General features: G+C 45.6%; 1 protein-coding gene across 2 annotated transcripts in view; it reads left to right on the top strand.

Annotated features, from left to right (window-relative positions):
• ATP6V1C2 (ATPase H+ transporting V1 subunit C2) overlaps positions 1-15,475 on the top strand; it is a 49,056-nt gene that overhangs the window by 14,634 nt on the left and 18,947 nt on the right. For both annotated transcript variants that reach the window (XM_040430985.1, XM_040430986.1), the window contains exon 4: positions 8,836-8,921. In XM_040430985.1, coding sequence (XP_040286919.1) covers positions 8,836-8,921 — 86 coding nt within the window. The remainder of the gene's footprint in view (positions 1-8,835; positions 8,922-15,475) is intronic.

Here is a 15,475-nt window from a genome sequence, read left to right as displayed (position 1 = left end):
CCCTTGCTCGGCAGGCTCTGGATCTCAGCAGAGGTGGCTGGGGTCAGCCCTGGGCCTGTTTCTTTGTATACTTGTCATGATGAAGGGGCTTTCGAGATTTTTCGTTTATGGACCCAAGAGTGGACTTTATTTTGTATGTTTTGCATTCAGTGGCTTTTTCAGTGTTTTTAGGCTTCATGTAATAATGCAAACAAAAATGTAGCTGCATCTAACAGCCAATCAGATCACAGCTCTTATTTGCTTAGTTCAGGTTATATGTAAGAATGTATCGGATTGGTTTGTAGACGGAAAAGCTCTTCTTTTTATCTGTATGGAGTAGAAAATGTTTCCTTCTAATGAGGTGAGCGCCATTTTCATCCACATCCATAAAGATAGAACCATGAGGAAGATGCCCACGTTATATACTATAAATATGGAGCAGTTATTTGCACATTCCTGCGATGCCACAAAAAAAATACAATAAAAACACTGAAAAACTAGAAAAAAAAGACTATGGCCCTGATTTACCTTAGCGGGTCTTGATAGGAGAAGGAATAGAAGGAGGCATTTAATTTATGACGAGCTCGTAGCTACTGTAGACCTCAGGAAATATTTATGCCAGTTTCTGGTGTAAATGACGATTAATGTGCCCTGCCCACACCCTGCCCCTTTTCAGTAACTGGCCAGGGTGGCGTAAAATAGTTGCAATGGCATTTTTAAAAAATTGCAAAAACAGGGTTTTGCCACTTTTTAAAACCAGAAAAAGGCATAGGAAAAATGATGAATTTCTCCCGAAGTCTGAAACCAGTCTAAAAGGGGTTGTCCCATGATTAAGGCGGTTATCCAACCCCTATTATGATCTCAGGGGACATGTCCTTTCTACTGCAGTTAGTGGCAGTTAAAGGATGGAACTGAGTATGTGCTTCCATCTTAGTGAGCAGGACAGAAAAATTAGAAAAAGAAGAAACAGCAGGTGGCGCTATACAGATACATTTTATTGTATATCTCAGTGGCTATACTACATTTTTAATTCCATGCAATTACAAAAGTATTCAGATCCAGGCGCTGGTTTGAAAAATGTTGAATTTTTTCATTATAAAAGTTCTTCTGAGGAAAATACATTTTCCGGACCTTTGCCATCTGCTTGGAAAACACCATATTCATTAGATGGTCAGCCAGTCGTACTGAAGTCAGTAGACTTTTCCAGCATTCATCTAATGTATATGGCCACCTTGAAGCTGGACCAACCCTACTGAACCAAGCATACTGCCTGCTAGAGTTGATCCTGCTGATTACAATGATACCTGTCTTGTGGAAATCGGTTACAGCGTTGCCAAGAAAAATTACTTTTATTGGTTTTGCAAATTAGGGCTTCAGTGTAGGGAGGGGCGGGGCCAGCATTAGAAAGTTGAGGAGCTGAGGTGCACTGAGTGGCTAGGCCCCACCCCTCGGTGCACTGAAGCCCTCATTTCGATAAAGAATAAAAGTATTTTTTCTCAGGAATGTTGCAAGTGATTTTTACAAGACAGGTATCATTTTACCCAGCCGGACCAACCCTACCAGACAACCTACCTGGTTTAATAGGGTTGATCAGGCCAATAGATGACCATTAAAACTATTTTTTGGACAATAACAAAAAATAAAAAGGTTTTAAAATAAAAAGAAGCATTACTCACCTCACTGCACCCTTGCCACTGCGTTCCAACTCTGCTCCAGTCCCTGCCTGGTCCCAGCTCGACACACAGCAAATGGAATGAAATGGTCGATCAGCCAGTGACAGGCTGAGGTTGTCACTGCTGTGGCCAGTGATTGTCTGAGTAGCAGAGCAGTGCTGGAACACCAGTCATGGAGATCAGTGAGGTGAGTAATTATTTTTGTACCTATGCAGAAAACTCTTAAAGGGTCCAAACGCGGGTACACACTCTTATGGTTGTCAGGTCAGTTTTGTCATGTGGATTTTTATGCTTGAGCTCCTGTTAGTTGGCACTTATTCAGGGAGCACTATACCAGGCGTAGTTTCTCCATGTAGCGTGCGGCCGCCCCTCCAGGTAATAGTGGATAGAGTATCAGGTTGTTTGTAAACAGGGTCGTGTAGCCGGCTGAACTCTACTTACCCTGAGTGGTGCCAAACACTTTCAATGAAAGTAGACTTCTCAATATTTCATTAGGAAAATATTCTACACCTTTATGGGAAGAAGGTAACATGAGGTAATTTACCGAGTAACTCCAGGCCACTTACCTCCCCCAACTAGAAGGTCCGTTGTGGGTAAACAATTTTCTTAAGTAAGGGTACTTTCACACCAGCATTAGGAGACATCCAGTAGGCTGTTCTGGCATAAATGTCAGGATTTGGCAGGACAAAAACTGTGGTGTAAAGCAACTTTTGTCCGGCTAAATCCCAATATATATGTCGGGGAATCAAAGGTGTCTGTCGGGCAGACGGCACTTTCCGGCTATGCCGGATCCAGAGAACTCTGGCAGGCTGTTCTCTGCTAGAAAAGCCTGACAGATCTCCGTAAGGGCTGATTCACATGGCCTTTTCGTGCATTGGGGGCTGCAATTTGCGGTGCCTAATGCACGGGCACCATCCATGCGGCTGCTGCGAGGGATCCAGACCCATTCAACCTGAACGGGTCAGTGATCCATCCGCACTGCAAAAAAATACAACAAGTTCTATTTTTTTGCGGTGCGGAGGCACGGAGAGAAACCCCACGGAAGCACTCCGTAGTACTTCCGTGCCTCCATTTCACACCGACTTTCCGGATTGCGGGTCTGCATCCATGATGTGGGGTGCACATGGCCGATGCCCGCATGTTGCGGACCTGCTGTTTGCGTGTCGCAATACGGGCAGGGACAAAAAACGGACGTGGGAATGAGCCCTAACACTGGTGTGAAACTGGACTTATACTCAACTCATATATTGATGGCATATCGTTAGGAGACGCCATCATTGTCAGATAAGTGCGGCTTCCACATCTGGGACCCACTCCTATCTCCACAATGGGGCCCCCGAAGTGAGGGAGAGCACACCACACATGTATGGCCACCACTCTATTCACCTCTATGGGACTGCCAGAGATAGCCGAGCCAGCACTCAGCTATTTTCAGATCTGCCATACTGGTGAGTGCAAAGGTGGTTGTGCGTGTGCAGTGAGCTCTTCATTCACTGCTATGGGACTTCAGAAAATAGCCAAGCACGCTCACTCTGCTATTTTGGGAGCTCCCATAGCAGTGAATGGAGAGCACGCTGCTCGTGCGCACTGTACTCCTTTGCTTTGGGGACCACGTTCTGGAGATAGGAGCAGATCCCAGAGGTGGAACCAGCAATTATCTGCCATTGATGGTGTATCCCACTATCCCACTGATATGCCATCAATGTCATGGGACACATGGACTACTCCCTATTGATGGCACCCATGCCTGGCTTTGACCATATCCATGAGTTGTAGCTCCATGAATTTGGTGTATTATTTGGTCTGGGAACTTCTGAAACATTTGAAGTTGGGACACAAAGCCTAAAGGGGTAAATTTCAAATTGTTTACATTCAATGAGGTCTATATAGATTTTCCATTTGATATATATTCTGCCCTGGGGTGGAGATGACCACCAGAATGAACACCTTGTGCCTGCGTGGTCTACAGCTTCCTCCATACTATGTTCTAATGAAGGCAACCCATTCCCTTCTTCATCTGAAGCCAGTATTGTGATTAGCTGATCGTAGAGGGTCTGGCTTCAGAAACCCATCTGTGGCCGGCCATTAATGAGTTTAATCCATGGATGGGTTGGGTCTGCCAGATTGAGAGATGTTCTTTGTTACTATTTCTCTGTTTTGGCTCATGTGGAGGTAGAGGGGTATTAAATAAATGGCCTAGCTCTATGACATCTGTGTGCCCTCGTAGGGAATAAGATCAGGGCTGTCATAGTGAGACAACCCCTTTAAAAAGTTCTAATTGCTGCAGATATGAAGGCTTCAGGGACCATAGGATCTTGGAGGATCAGCTGGACCCTTCCACCTAAGTACACTATTGTATGGCTGCGGTATGGCACAAGTCCTAATATTCACAAGTCAAGGTTTGCCTCTTCAGGTAATGATTGATGTGCTCGAAGTCAGTTTATGTGTCTAGAAAACGAACCTAGTGGTTTACATCTAAATTGTCTCACAAATATGCTACAATGGTCACACGTGTGAAAATACAACTATACGGTGCAGATGGATTTGGCTTCAGGTGGGAGGAGAAATATTAATGCTCAATACACCCACCAGAGCCGGAGCCGGCCTTGAGGGTGGGCACCCCGGGCCCTTACACATGAAATCCTGTTACAGGAGCCCACAGAAATGAGGCTACCATACACTCTGCAGTTTCTTGATTGGGCGGTGTATTTGGAAATTATATAATTTAGGCAGTAGCTGGTATAGCATAACGGGAGGAGGGGGGCAGAGAATCAGTAGAAGGTACAAGGGCACTATTCAGACTAAGGTTGGCACTTGGCACAGAATTTACATACTGTGTGTAGAATTTTTTTCTTTAGATTTCTCAAATATTGGAAATATATTAGAGAAGTCAGACTATATAGGAGCCATACTGCAATGTATTTAGTTTGGGTGGGAGATCTAGTGACAGGTTCACTTTAAATCATATCATATGAGTGGCCAGACATTCAATTTTTCCATTATTCTGAATCCACTCCAGTTTTTAAAGGCGTAATCTTATGATTAATGTAAAAAATGAAAAGGGGGCATGTCCTTCTCAGGGTGGCTGTCCTTTCTCAGGGGGCATGTCCTTCTCAGGGTGGCTGTCCTTTCTCAGGGGGCATGTCCTTCTCAGGGTGGCTGTCCTTTCTCAGGGGGCATGTCCTTCTCAGGGTGGCTGTCCTTCTCAGGGTGGCTGTCCTTTCTCAGGGGGCATGTCCTTCTCAGGGTGGCTGTCCTTCTCAGGGGGCATGTCCTTCTCTGTGGTATGTTCTTTCTATTGCAGCTCACTCCATGTAACTGACACAGCTTTTAACAGTAGATACAGCTGGTGGCAGCTGAAAGATGTAACTGAGCATGTGCGACCACCTCAGCATTGTTATTGAGGTGGACAGAGAAATAAGGAAAAGAGCAAACACCAGCCAGCATTATACAGATACATTTTATTAAATAACTAAGTGGCTAAAGTAACTTTTTAATTACATGCAGGTACTAAATTACTCAGATCCAGGAGCTGGTTTGACAAATGTTGAATACTTTTCATGAGAGCACTTATCAAAAACAAGGCTTGTACTAGACTCAGCATAAGTCCTTTAACATGTATGATTTTTTTGGACGTACTATGAGTAAAAATTATTTTTGTAACAGTTTTTTTAAAATAAACAGTAAGCTGCTTGATGCTGTTCTGTGCTAAATCCTCCAGATGAGCTCTCTTAAAGCTCCTTTCCAGCCCATCCTGTCTTCTCCCCAGCAATTATTTAAAGGGGTTGGCCAGTCCCAGGGGTGCACCACCAATGAGGCCAGGTGAGGCGATCGCCTCAGGCAGCACCAGGTAGGGGCAAGAGGTAGGGGGGGGGGCATCCGAATGGCCATGGGCTGAAAGGAAGGGGTTAGATTGGGAAATTTGCATTGGGAAGGAAGAAGGGGGGGAGGGGGGGGGGGGCGCCGTTTCAGTTTTTGCCTTAGGAAGCAGAAAGGCTAGGTGCACCCCTGGTCAATCTCCTATATTGATGCCCTATCCTCAGGATGGAGGAGCTGCTTGCACAAGCACTACATTCTCTTCAAACAGCTGATCACTTCTTCTCCTGTGCCTTGGCAGTTCAGACAAAGGGGCTTTGTATGGATCCAAATCTCCATCTCAACCAATGTCCACAGAACTCAATCCATGCTTATCATAACCTCTGGCAGGATAATTATAAGCAGAGGGCATGGTATGGTTAGTAGACAGGCATATAGACCATATCCAGGTGTCTGTCATGTGGCCGCTGCAGCCAATGACTGGCCACAGTAGTGACATGTCACACATGTGTAAGGTCACTGGGTCACGTGACGCATGGATGACACGTGCTGTGGCCAGTCACGTAACCTGCATCAAACTGGATGTTGAAGCTGGGAGACCTCAGACCTGCAGCGCCCCAGGTGGAGAGATGGAGCCAGAACACAGCGGTGGGGATCAGGTAAGTATGATTCCCACCGCCGGGCCAGCCATGCAGAAAAGATCTCAGGGGTGAACAACCCCTTTAAAGGGTTTCTATCACTTCGTATGACATAATTAGCTCTCAGACACTAGCGATCCGCTAGTGTCTGCTCTGGCCAACCATCCTAATATAACAGCTTTTGGGGCAGCCGTTTTGCTAAAAAAATAACTTTTATAAATATGCTAATGAGCCTCTAGGTGCTATGTGGGCGTCATTAGCACCTAGAGGCTCCGTCTACCTTCATACACAGCGGCCGCCCAGCGCGTCCCTCCAGCCCGCCCATCTCCTGCTGAATGCGATCCTCCATGTGACGCAACGGACGAATTCTCGCGCATGCGCCGTGCGCGGCTGTATTCGGCGCATGCACAGTGAATGTCTGACCGCTTCCCTGCTCAGACATCTCCACTGCGCCGATGACGTCATAGTGCTCCAAGGAACAGGCGCAGTGGAGATGTCTGAGCAGGGAAGCGGTCAGACATTCACTGCGCATGCGCCGAATACAGCCGCGCACGGCGCATGCGCGAGAATTCGTCCGTTGCGTCACACGGAGGATCGCATTCAGCAGGAGATGGGCGGGGACGCGCTGGGCGCTGGGCGGTGGGCGGTGGCTGTGTATGAAGGTAGATGGAGCCTCTAGGTGCTAATGACGCCCACATAGCACCTAGAGGCTCATTAGCATATTTATAAAAGTTATTTTTTTAGCAAAATGGCTGCCCCAAAAGCAATTATATTAGGATGGTTTGGCCAGAGCAGACACTAGCGGATCGCTAGTGTCTGAGAGCTAATTATGTCATACGAAGTGATAGAAACCCTTTAAGGCATTGTCACCTCTCTTGACATGTAACTATTCTGGAGCATCGGCTCTTATGACTATATGTTGTGCCATTCCTATATTATTCCTGCTAGAAGTTATGAATGAATTACTAGCAGTCTGCAATAAGGGTCCAACTGGGTGTTACCAGTTGGGTGGGTGTCCCTGTACAGTCTGACACTTGCAGCACCGATTTGGTAGTGTCAGACTTGACCCCAAATAGTAACACCTTGTCTGACCTTTTTTGCAGACTGCCAGCAATTTATTCGTAAACTTCTAGTAGGAATAATAGAGGAACAGCGCAATATAGAGTTATAAGAATAGATGCTCCATAGATGGGGAATGCAAGTAGGTACTAAAACAGACATGTCAGGAGAGGGGAGAGGTCTCTTTAAAAAGAGAGACACTGGATTCCTGTGACAGGACTGTACCTCTCTTATGTTATGGGATACACAGAAGCAGGTCCTGTGTAGCCAGGCAGTAAGAACCTGTCAGCGCCGTCTTAGTCCAGTAGAAGAGAGGTGGCGGCTCATCTCCTGTCATTATTTATTTAGTACGGCTAGTCTCTGGCTCTGAGTGGTTTTCCGTGTCACTTTACTTTTGGACAGTGAAGGACTTTTTGAAGTGTACCGTCACTTTAAACATCTAAAAGTGGACACAGACACTGCAGCTATACGTGAAGTCACGTTGGGTCCCTCTTGATGTTCCTGGAGACCCCGATAGATTACAGTCATACATATGGCATTGCTTACCACAGACAACTGAATATTAATTCAGAAAAGCCATCTTACTGCTAGGCAGGAACTACATGGGGCATGAATGATCGTAATAATGATCATTGCCCCCCCTTCCCGTTCATTTCGCATTGGGCTGGTTTCTTTAAACAATCACTGACTGGCGCTCGTCAGCGGTCCTGCATTCCTGTAAAAGGACCCTAAAGTCACTACCAGACACCTTTGGTGGCTTATCTCCTGTGACAACAAAGGATCAGACATGCTGAAATGTAATATATCCAATCCTTCTTAAAGAATAGTCAGGAGTTACAAATAATAGGTGCAACCAATAAAACCCTTAATGTCAAAAAAAAAGAAAAGGGAACTAAGAAGTCGCAAGTTCCCAAATTTGCAATTTTTGAAAGGGTGGGTTCACATCGGCGTTACGGAATTCCGTTATAGGTTCCGTTATAACAGAGTTATAACGGAATATAACAGAATTTTAGGACGGAATGCAAAACGGAAGCCTTTAAGAAAAAATCAACAGGACTATTGTTTTCCGTCATGTATAACGGAAACAAAACGGAAACGTTATGTGTCCCCAAAGACATGTATTAGGATGGAGCAAAACGGAATGCCTCTTAAAGGTTTCCGTTTTGCATTCCGTTATATTCAGAGTTATATTCAGAGTTATATTCAGAGGTATAACGGGACCTATAACGGAATTCCGTAACGCTAATGTGAACCCACCCTAAGTCAGTTACGTAAATCCAGTAATATATGCCCCCATGTGTTTTTATTAGAAAGGCTAAAGTGATGATCCTGCTCGTACGACCTCAAGCAATCAACTGTAATCTGCTAGGGAACTTGTTGGTTAGTGTTTAATATTTTACTATCCCTACAGTGCCACCACAGGAGAAAGGAAGTATTACATCTTTTCCATTGAAATGAATGCGCTGTCCACATAATGATTGATCACGCCGGGTCCTCCAGAGCTAGAGATGTAGTCGTTTTCTCCTTTGACTAATAGATGTGGGTCCTGAGTAGGCCAATCCAATCTATTATTAGATAATTATGCAAAGGTTTGAAATCACTAAAATCCAGATATTATGGTGAGGAGCCTTTCCTCTAGCTAATTCTGTTGTTTTTTTTCTTCCACTTAGTGTAATTAAGAAAATTGCTCAGTATATAGGAGAAATAATGGTTGACTCTGCAGAGAAAGCCCAAGAAAACCTACTGGCAAATGGAGGTGAGAGCTTCAACATTCAAATTGTACCTTCATAAGTTCCTTGCTTCAACATCCAAATTGTAACTTCATGAGTTCCTTGTTTCAACATTCAAATTGTACCTTCATAAGTTCCTTGCTTCAACATCCAAATCGTACCTTAATAAGTTCCTTGCTTCAACATTCAAATTGTACCTTCATAAGATCCTTGCTTCAACATCCAAATTGTACATTCATAGGTTTCTTGCTTCAACATCCAAATTGTACCTTCATAGGTTTCTTGCTTCAACATCCAAATCGTACAAGTTCCATGTATAGGTGTAACCAAGAGCATTGCCCAAATGTGGTGTACAGACTTCATACATATAACCTCTCATCATGCTTAGACTGCAAGTCACTGACACACCAGTTTATCTGCCCATATACACCATTGCCAAATTTTGCTCCTTGATATACCTATATCTGTCACTTATGAGTACTGTCTGATCTACTTTTCTCTAACTTAGACTTACATGGGCACACAGAGACTTTTCTCATGGATTTTGTATGAATCTGTGAGAAAAACAATCATGGCATGCTCCATTGCGAACCGTATTACACATGTATTGTCCACCAGAAGCATTGCTTAGGACACAATATGGAGGCCCGGGGCACAACTATAGGTCTGGGATACAGAAGTGGATCAGGAGGTTTCACGTTCAGGGAAGAGAAGACTTGTGAGAGTTAGCTAATTAAAATGAGCCACTTGAGTGGAGATGGTGGTTAGGTTTTGAGGGATGGTCTAGAAGGACAAGGAAGAGAGCTCCATGGGCAGGGGCAGACTGGGAACTTAAAGTGACCCTGGAAAAAATACTAAAAGTGGCCCCGTTTTTTAGTCGGGTCCATATTGATGGAAGGCCGGACCAGCAGTAGCATAACAGAGCCACAACAGAGCCAAATACCACAGTCCATCACAAAATACTACCAGCAGCACAAAATACATCTCCAAAAACTTCCACTGGTTGGCCGTGAGGAGGGCTCAGGCAGCTCCCTGGGCATCAGCCCACCGGGAAATTTCCCTGTAAGGTCTATGGCCAATCCGCCCCTGTCCATGGCAAAGGGCTAACTCCATAGGAGTCTTATAATCATCCATGGGATGTTGTTATAAGAGGAACAGACAACAGAACTTCAGATGAAGGGTAGAGAAAATGATTTTTGAAGGATAGTCCAGCTAGGCAGGGAAGGGTGCTCTAGAGGAAAGGGGTAGCTCAAGAGAAGTCCTATAATGGTGAATGGAAATAGGTAAGAAGGAGAAAAAAGTAGGTCAGAGAAGAAGTGGGGGGATCAGTTAAGAGGGTTTTTGTGGATGTTATGTGACATAAGAGGTAGGTTTATTTGATTTAATTACTTGTAGTATGTGATATGATTTCCATGTCCTGCTCTCACACTTGTCTCCAACTTCAAAGTGATGGTCTGATGATCTGATCCTAGAAAAGAGCCAAATTTTGAATTTTGCACAGAGGTTTTTCAACATGTTGGCTCAAAGCATCTGAATTCTGCAACCGTTGGCTCAAAGCGTCTGAATTCTGCAGTCTGTTTTGGGACAGAGTAGACATCAGGGCTTACCTATATTCTGGGGGGGGGGGGGGGGGGGCTGTGGCGATGGTGGTGAGGGCCTGGCAGATGGGAACGGCAGCCACCATTCCAGTCGATTGTTTTTTGAGCCTCACAGTTGATCTTTTTCCAGGGAAGAAGAAGAAAATGAATTGCGTGCACAGTATGTAAACTGCTCTCGTGTGTTGTGTGTTTTATTCCAGCATGGATTGTCCGATGCTCCGGAGACTACTGCTCTAGTTGTAGGGGTACAGTGATCAGGTTACGATGGATGTGTGACATATTGGCCTCGTAGCCTGGTCACCATATCCGTATGACTCAGATAACATCCCTGCCCCGTGTTATGAGTTTCTTCTTTTCTTCTGTTACAGCTGACGGTTCCATCTCTGTTCCTTAGGTTCTTCAGGTTCTTCTGAGTCTGCTACATCTTCTGACTCTGCTAGCTGATCCTTATCTTATCCTAGATATAGAAATGGCATCTGGAAGAGTAGCAAGTGCCAATGATCCAAAAGCAAAACTTGTAGATATCATTGGTTTCTATACATTGTATATATTTGTAGTGAAGAAACAATGATGGCAGCCGCTTCACTTGCGGTTTAAAACTGCATTAAAATTCTCGATGGATGCCATTTCTCCCTTGCTTAGTGCCACAGTAATATAGGAGTAAATAATTGTAATCACTAATGCATTCATGAGAGCCCTTCAACAGCATGAAAAAAACATAGGTATACTACAGTATATAGTATAATTATCTCATGCCTATGGCAAACCCGCCGTGTGTCCGCATTTTAGCCCATAAACAATAGATCCATAAAATACGGATACCTTCCATGTGCATTCTGAATCTTTCTCACTCCCATCAATGGAGAGGAGTATTCATGTATGATAATTTGCCAAACGGCCACATAGATCAGCAAAAAATATGGATGTGTGCATGGCCCCAGAGATATAAATGAGTCAGTTTGGTGTCCACGAAAAATTTGGATAGCACATGGATGAAAAAATACAGTCTCATGCATGAAGCCTTACTTTAATGTCCCCACTGAATTGCTCTGGCAGCTACCCTTCATGACAACATTTTGTGTACTACAGTCACCACTAGGGGGAGCACACTGTATACAAATGGATACAGCTCATAAGGAATTCAAAAGGAAGCTGTATAAATCCGTATGCAGTGAGCACCATCTAGTGGTGGCTGCCGACAGCCTGAAATGTATCATTTTACTTTATCACTTTAAGTGCTTGGAGGAAAGCAGGGGATGTGGAGGGAAGAAATTAATCGGCAAAGAACTTTGGACTTCATATATTCAATACGCATACCATACTTGAAAGTGCCGCTGCCTTTTCTCAGTTCAGTTCATGTGACGTCACGTTCATCAGTCACAGGGCCTAGGTGCAGCTCAGCCCGATTGAAATGAATGGGGCTGAGCTGCAATACCTAGCACAGCCACTATACAATGGATGGCGCTGTGCTTGGTGAGCTGAGAAAAGGCCACAGCGCTACTGTAAGCGTTGGTGCCTTCTTAACTAAGTGATCAGATGTCCCGGAAAACCCCTTTAATGCACAGTCCTAGAAAATATAAGTAGCGGCCATGCTTTTATCTTCCGTTTACATGTCGATAGTCATTGGAATTGGGATTCTAGAACAACCTCAATATACTGCAGTGGTTTGGAAAGCATAATGGGAGTTGTAGTTTAGTTTCAGAGGGCCAGATGCAAGATACCTGCAATATACCTTACTTCTAGAGGAATGGAAACATTGCACAGTTCATGCTCTTTTCTGGGCGTATCAGTTTCCGGGCTTCTAGTATCTGAGATGGAAAAGCAATAGTTGGAGTCAGCTATCAGTGAGAAGACAACCTATGTACAGCTCGTATCCTGCAGTGCTCTTTGATGTCACCAGGACCTATTACTAGCCGTTCAGACGTTGATATATTAATTATAGAAAAACCCCAGATTTGTGAACTGGGACTCTACTGGTTTCTAGAATTATGGTCCCATTCATTTCAAGGGGGGACCAGTCAACAAGCTCAGGAATCTAAAGATCACTATGTCAAAGGGGTGCAGCCTCTGAAGCATCTCAAGTGGTCATCGTTTGTAGAAAACCCATATTCAGTTAGGACCTCCAGAGCAGACAGGAGCCGTCTCTTTCTGGAGGACCCAGCCATCCATGTGTTACACAGACAGCCCATTGATTTCAGTGGCTACTCTGTAATGCTTCATTTTCCCAGTGGTGGTGCTGATTTTTGTGAGACCCTTCTAAGGCCTCTTGTACACGAACGTGTGTTGCCCGTGCTGCGGACCAATGCACGGGCACCAACCGTGGGCCAGCCGCATGCGGATCGTGACCCAATTCACTTGATCGGGGTCCGCGATCCGTCCGTTCCGCAAAAAGATAGGACAAGTTTTATCTTTTTGCGGAACAGAAGCACGGAACAGAACCCCACGAAGGCACTCAGTAGTGCTTCCGTTCCACACTGCATCTCCGGATTTGCGGACCCATTGAAGTGAAGCGGAATGCACACAGCCGGTGTCCTGTGTATTGCGGGCCCACCGTATGCGGGCTGCAATACGGCCACGGGGGTCACACGTTCGTGTGCAAGAGGCCTAACAAAAAGAGAATATCCAAAGCAAATACTTTAAGGCTCAGTTCACACCTGAGCGTTCTGAAAGGAGCGCTCTGTATGCGCGATTGTACGGGCGTTTACAAGCGCGCATAAGGAGACAAGTGTACACACAGTGTCGCGCGTTCCCGAAAGTCTATGTACGGGAACGCGCGACAAGCGCCCAACAAAACGCTCCTGTACTTGTGTGAGCGTCGGGCGTTTTACAGCGCGATCGTACGCGCTGTAAAACGCCCAGGTGAGAACCATTCCCATAGGGAAGCATTGGTTTCTCCTTGTTGAGCGTTTTACAGCGCGTAGGAACGCGCTGTAAAACGCTCAGGTGTAAACTGAGCCTAAAGGAGCCCATACACTTTAGATAAGTTGCATGGAGTATCCCGACTCTCCCCCAAAACATGATATTGGGGAGCAAAGAATTATTATGTTAAATTTATAAATCCTCAGCCTTTTGTTCTTTATTTTTTTATCTGCCCATCGGGACTTGTGGAGAAATCCATACTTACCTGATCCCTGCTATTTGGTTCCGGCTCCCAGGCTCTGGGCTTTCTTCATTGGACCCTCAGTCCCCGTCTCTCACTATCCGCAGGGACAGGGTCATGTACATCACTGCAGCCAATGACTAGCGGTGGCATGTCCCAAAGCTGCACGTAACCCACTTGAGGACTTGTCGCAGCCTAAACCTTTAAACCCTGGATCACTCCGGTGCCAACAGGGTGTGACAGTGGCATGCATGATCTCCTGACTACACACACAGAAACTACTTTTGTGACTTTTGACTTTCCAGGTTTTATAGCCCTAGTCCCCCAGGACCTAAAGCCTATAGACACCCGGGCAGCCATGTGCCAAGGGGATTTACATTTCCTGCAAGCCGCATGAAATTCCCTATGAACGTGCTAACAGGTTACTTTATACATGCCGTACTGCAGCGTCTAGCTCTGGGATCAGCAATGGATGTTACGCTTTTATGTACTACTATCTATTAGGCAAATAATTGCTTCATCCGGAACCTTTGATTTGTAGAGAAATTCATGTGGAACTGCACCATTAAGATCAAATTTTTTTTTTTTCAGGAACAGCACCACTCTTGGGCATAGGCTGCATCTGGTATTGCAGCTCAAGTGAACAGAAGTGATCTGCAATACCAAGTACAGACGATGAATGAGGGTGGCGCTGTTGGTAGATGCAAACCCATTTTTTTTATTTCATGCACTTGTGTCAGAATAATATTTCACAAGGTTCTAGAATAATATGCTGGTAATGATCTTTATATTATAGTATAGTCATCATACACAGTGAAACTCCTTTAATTCGGCATCAATGGGTACTGCTAGGTGCTGGATTATCAGATATTCTGAACTCACTCTAAGGCCGGGTTCACACGAACGTGTGTGACCCGTGCCTGTGAAGCGGCCCGCAAATAGCGGGCCGCAATGCTTGTTCGCCGGCCGTAGGTCAGCCGCATCGGATCGCGGACCCATTCACTTTAATGGGTCCGCGATCCGGCTGTTCCGCGAAAAGATAGGACTTGTTCTATCTTTTAGCGGAACGGAACAACGGGACGTAACCCCAGGAGGCACTCCGTAGTGCTTCCGAGGGGTCCCGTCCCGTGCGGCCGTTCCGCGATTCCGGATTAGCGGACCCATTGAAGTGAATGGGTCCGCATCCGTGATGCGGAATTCACACGGAACTGTGGCCGTGTATTGCGGCCCGCGATTTGCGGGCCGCAATACGGCCACGGGTCACGCACGTTCGTGTGAACTTAGCCTTAGGCCTCATGCACACGGCCGTTGATTGGCCCTTTTGTGCATTGGGGACAGTGACATCCATGCGGAGTCTGTAAATGGATCGAGACCCAATTAACTTGCATGCACTACTTTTTTGCGGTACGCAGTCACGGACAGAAACCCCATGGAAGCACTCCATGATGCTTCCGTGGGGTTCCGTGCCTCCTTTCCGCACTGGACCTTCTGGATTGCGGACCCTTTTAAGTGAATGGGTCCGCATCCATGATGCGAGTTGCACACGGCCGGTGCCCGTATATTGCGGGCCCGCTGTTTGCGGGCCGCAATACGGGCACCGCTGTTTGCATGAGGCCTAAGGGTGCATTCACACGACCGTCTGTATTTTGTGGTCTGCAGAATGACGTCCGTGTGACTTCCATATTGCATCCATTTTTTTGGCGGACCCAAAAAAGACATCAGTGTGTTTTCTGCATCTCTATGTCTGTTCTGCAAAGGATAGAACATGTTCTATACTTGGCCCACGAAATGCTGTTGACGGACCCATCGAAGTCAATGAGTCTGCTAAAAAAGTGGATGCAACATGGACGTCACACGGACGACATCCATATTTTGCGGACCA

Source organism: Bufo bufo, chromosome 4, assembly GCF_905171765.1.
Source record: "Bufo bufo chromosome 4, aBufBuf1.1, whole genome shotgun sequence".
NCBI lineage: Eukaryota > Metazoa > Chordata > Amphibia > Anura > Bufonidae > Bufo > Bufo bufo.
The sequence above is the reverse complement of the archived record's forward strand: the minus strand, read 5'-3'. Positions and strand labels throughout refer to the sequence as shown.